The sequence below is a fragment of the Condylura cristata genome, unplaced genomic scaffold (assembly GCF_000260355.1).
Source record: "Condylura cristata isolate star-nosed mole 26May11 unplaced genomic scaffold, ConCri1.0 scaffold00034, whole genome shotgun sequence".
Taxonomy (NCBI): Eukaryota; Metazoa; Chordata; class Mammalia; order Eulipotyphla; family Talpidae; genus Condylura; species Condylura cristata.
The window spans coordinates 13,302,619-13,306,149 of NW_004567135.1; the positions used below are offsets into that span (position 1 = coordinate 13,302,619).

Consider the following 3,531-nt stretch of genomic DNA (forward strand, 5'->3'; position numbering starts at 1 on the left):
ACCGGGAGGGCAGTGAGCATGGCAGCCCTCCACGCACTGCACGGGGCAGGCCAGCGGCTCGGGGTGCTGGCACGTGACGGGACAGGCCGGGGCGCAGCTGTTGTAGCGCCATTCACACTCGTACCCGCTGTCCCGGACATTCCTGTCCTCGCAGCTCTGGGCTGTGTAGGCAAAAGAAGTGACCTTGAGCACGGAGATACCAGGCAATGGTGCCACCCCCTCAGCCAGGACTGCACCCCAAGAGCCCAAACGGATGGTGGAAAGGCCCACGGTGGAGAGGGCGCTGGGAGGTGCTGACCACGCGGGGGGCGGGAGGAACCACCAAGAGCAGAGACTTGGGGCTCGAAGCCCTTGCGACGGAAGCCCAGGGGCTCTGGACCCGTTTCCCACATGAAACCCTGCACCGCTTACCGCGAGGGAGACCACATGGACTGTGAGCACATGGCTCATGGGGGCACACAGGGCCCCCCACCACTAAGGGTCTAGCTAAGGACAGGTCTCCGCTCCGCTCCTCACGATCCCTCCGCTCCCCCTTCCAGAATTTCTGCAGGAGGGAAGGCGACCTGTCCGTGTGCTCCCACTCGCCCTTGGCCAGCCACCCCAACACGGGGACTCTGTCTTCTCTCCCACGAAGATGCCCTCCGGCACCCCTCACGGGCGTCGAGACCTCGGGGCCATGGGGACTCACGGCACAAGGAGGCTGTCCGCCAGGGGACCACTTGGCCGCGCTGGGCACACGCCAGGGCGTAGGCGGCGATGGTGTCGCAGAAGCAGGTACAATCCCCGATGGACTCACAGGAGCACGTGTCATAGATGCAAGCATCCAGGAAAGGCTCGGGGGCCACCTGCAGGGGAACCTCGCGGTGGGTGGGCACCCAGGGACCCTGCCCTTGGTCTGGGTGAAACACAGACTCTGGGGTCAGAGTTGGGGGAGGGGTTCCAGGAAGGACAGACGTGCCAAAGACAGCCTGGGGGGTCAGCGCTAGCCCGCCTCTGGATGTCAGCAGAAAGGCTGAGTGACGCAGGGCTGCGGCCCCGAGAGTGCGTGAGCTGGAGTGTTCCAAAGTTCACCCCTTCTGTCTGTCTTTCCACTTACCTGCTCAGCCATCCATGAGTCCCCATAACCCACTCCCAATCTCACGGATGTGTGGGTGCTCTTACACACACACACACACACGCCCACGCTGCTCGCTTGTCTCGCCCCAACTCAGCAAAGGCAACAAGGACATACACGAGACCCGCTCTCACGGCCTCCCAGCGCCCTCACAGCCAGCGGGCTGGGGTGCTCCCGGACTTCCACGCCAGACCTACAGGGAGGCACCACCCTGCTCCTGCTCAGCCGCGGTAAGCCCTTCTCCCCTCCTGTCCCCACACACGCCACCGCACACACCAGCCCTTGCAGAGTGGTGGCGAGGCATTCACACACTGAGGATCACTGTTTCCAGGACAAGCCAGTAACCCCAACCTCCCCTTCTCTTCTCACTGGCTCTACTCCAATGTCCAGGGTTTGCACCAGGGAATCCTAAGAATCCTTTGGGGTCCTCCAGTACTAAAAATAATTGGATGCACAGAAAGAGCTCAAATTCGGGTCCTCGACCGATCACCCCACACGCCCCAGAGCTCAGTGTGTACAGGGCTGTGTGCATGTCCGTGGTGTGTGCATGCACTATAACCCACGTACACCCCTGCACACGTGTGTGCATATACGCTCATCTAGACAGAAGCAAACGGCGTTTGCTCTGGGGGATTCCTTATCGCCAGAGTAAGACCCAAGGAGGGTTCAACAGTTAAGTCAGAAATGAGTTTGCTGAGACAGGAACTAGGAGCGACCGGTCTTTGCAAGGGCAAAAGTGGGCACCCCACGCCCGGTATGGGAGACGGGATGATCAATGGAGGAATGAATCTTACAACTGGGGCCCAAAGTGGGGTGCTGGCAGGTGCCAAAAGAGCTCAACTTCACTTAGGAAGACGGCAAATGGCCAGCAAGCTCCTCACTGACTGTGGGGTCCTTCCGTCTCCCAGGCCGGGCCCAGAGGGAGTGAAGCAGGGGCCGGGGTGGATCACTTCCCAGGCCATGCCCACGGGAACGCGGGCACCGCCTCCGCCCCCCAGGCCCTTACCAGCTTGTTGCAGCCCTGGAAGATGTCACTGGTGAGGACCCTGCAGGAGGAGTCCACCATGGACTGCTTCAAGATGTTGTTGTGGCAGGTGGCGGGGGCCGAGTCCAGCGGCAGCTGGGGACAGGGAAAGGCAGCACAGGCGGAGCATGAAGAAGCGACCAGAACGACGCAGACCCCTGCTAGAACGCCCCACGCCTCTTGCAGTTCACACCACTCACCTGCCCCGTCCTGCAACTCCGATGAGACCCAGGGGCGGCCCTCCGGGACCCACCCTACGGGGGCCGCAGACCTACCTTGCGGGTGTCAGTGCACTGTGGGTTCACTTTCCAGGAGTTGCCGAAGTCTACCGCGTCTTCCTCCACTTGCAGGCTGCTGCTGGTGAAGTCGTTGTTCTGGACGCCGTCGAAATTCCCACACAGGCCACACACTTGCTCCTGACAGGCAAGTTGAGACTGTGAGTCTTAGAGACATCCAGCAAACGCTCTTTCAGGGGAGGGGGTAGACCAGAAGCCAGACCAAGGTGACCAGCCACACCTTAGCCCAGCCCAGGCCTTTGTCCAGGCTTCCTCACTGACCCCGTTTTGCAGTCGGGAAACAAATGTCATTCACAAAGACAGGCAACCCGCCCTCTCCAAGGCTGGCGAGGGCAGAGGTGGGAACAAGGCAGCCTGGCCCCTGCCCTGGCCGGCCCCACGGGAGTCACAGACAAGATGAGGAGATCGCTGACCTGGAATGTCTGCTTCAGGGTCACCGAGATGCCCAGGTGGTGGTCCCAGACCACAGAGAGGGTCGTGCCCAGCAGCAGGATGATGTAGCGGCCGGACTCCACCACCTCAAAGTGAGTCTCGTCCTTCATGGGCCTCTTCACATTCACCTGAGGACAAAGCAAGAGCCCAAGGGGTGAAGGGCACGCTGGAATGTCCAGCTCCTCCCCTCCCCCACACCTGCTCATGGCCTCCAGAACCCCAAGTCCTCCCCACATTCACCCAGAGTTCACCCCATTGGACCAGCTCCTGCCGGTACATTTTTACAGCCACCACCTACCACTCCCCACAAATCCTCTGATGGGTAATAACAGGCAGCAGCTGAGTTCTAATCGTGACATTAAAAATACAATGAAAACATCAAGCGCAAGATCAAGCATCAGGCACAGAGCTATTCTGGCGTCTGGTCACGAATACATGGTGCCCTCAGCAGGTTTTTAACGTGGCAAAGACCTTAAGCATCTCCTGTATGTCAATTTAAAAATCTACCCCTTTAGGGTCATGCTTAGTGAAATAAGCCAGAAAGAAAAAGAAAAATACCGGATGGTTTCACTCATAGCAGGAGCATGAAGGATCAGGGGGAAAAAATAATAATAATGAACGGCTATATACCAGAGACAATTTACGGGGGTGGAGTGGGGAATGGG

The 3,531-nt window shown here is 59.4% G+C and overlaps 1 protein-coding gene across 2 annotated transcripts in view; it reads right to left on the reverse strand.

Annotated features, from left to right (window-relative positions):
- Nucleotides 1–3,531, reverse strand: part of LOC101636163 (von Willebrand factor) — a 104,412-nt gene that overhangs the window by 33,911 nt on the left and 66,970 nt on the right. For both annotated transcript variants that reach the window (XM_012732432.1, XM_012732433.1), the window contains 5 exons: nt 2,848–2,994; nt 2,414–2,554; nt 2,121–2,234; nt 689–845; nt 3–161 (listed from right to left, as the gene is read on the reverse strand). In XM_012732432.1, coding sequence (XP_012587886.1) covers nt 3–161; nt 689–845; nt 2,121–2,234; nt 2,414–2,554; nt 2,848–2,994 — 718 coding nt within the window. The remainder of the gene's footprint in view (nt 1–2; nt 162–688; nt 846–2,120; nt 2,235–2,413; nt 2,555–2,847; nt 2,995–3,531) is intronic.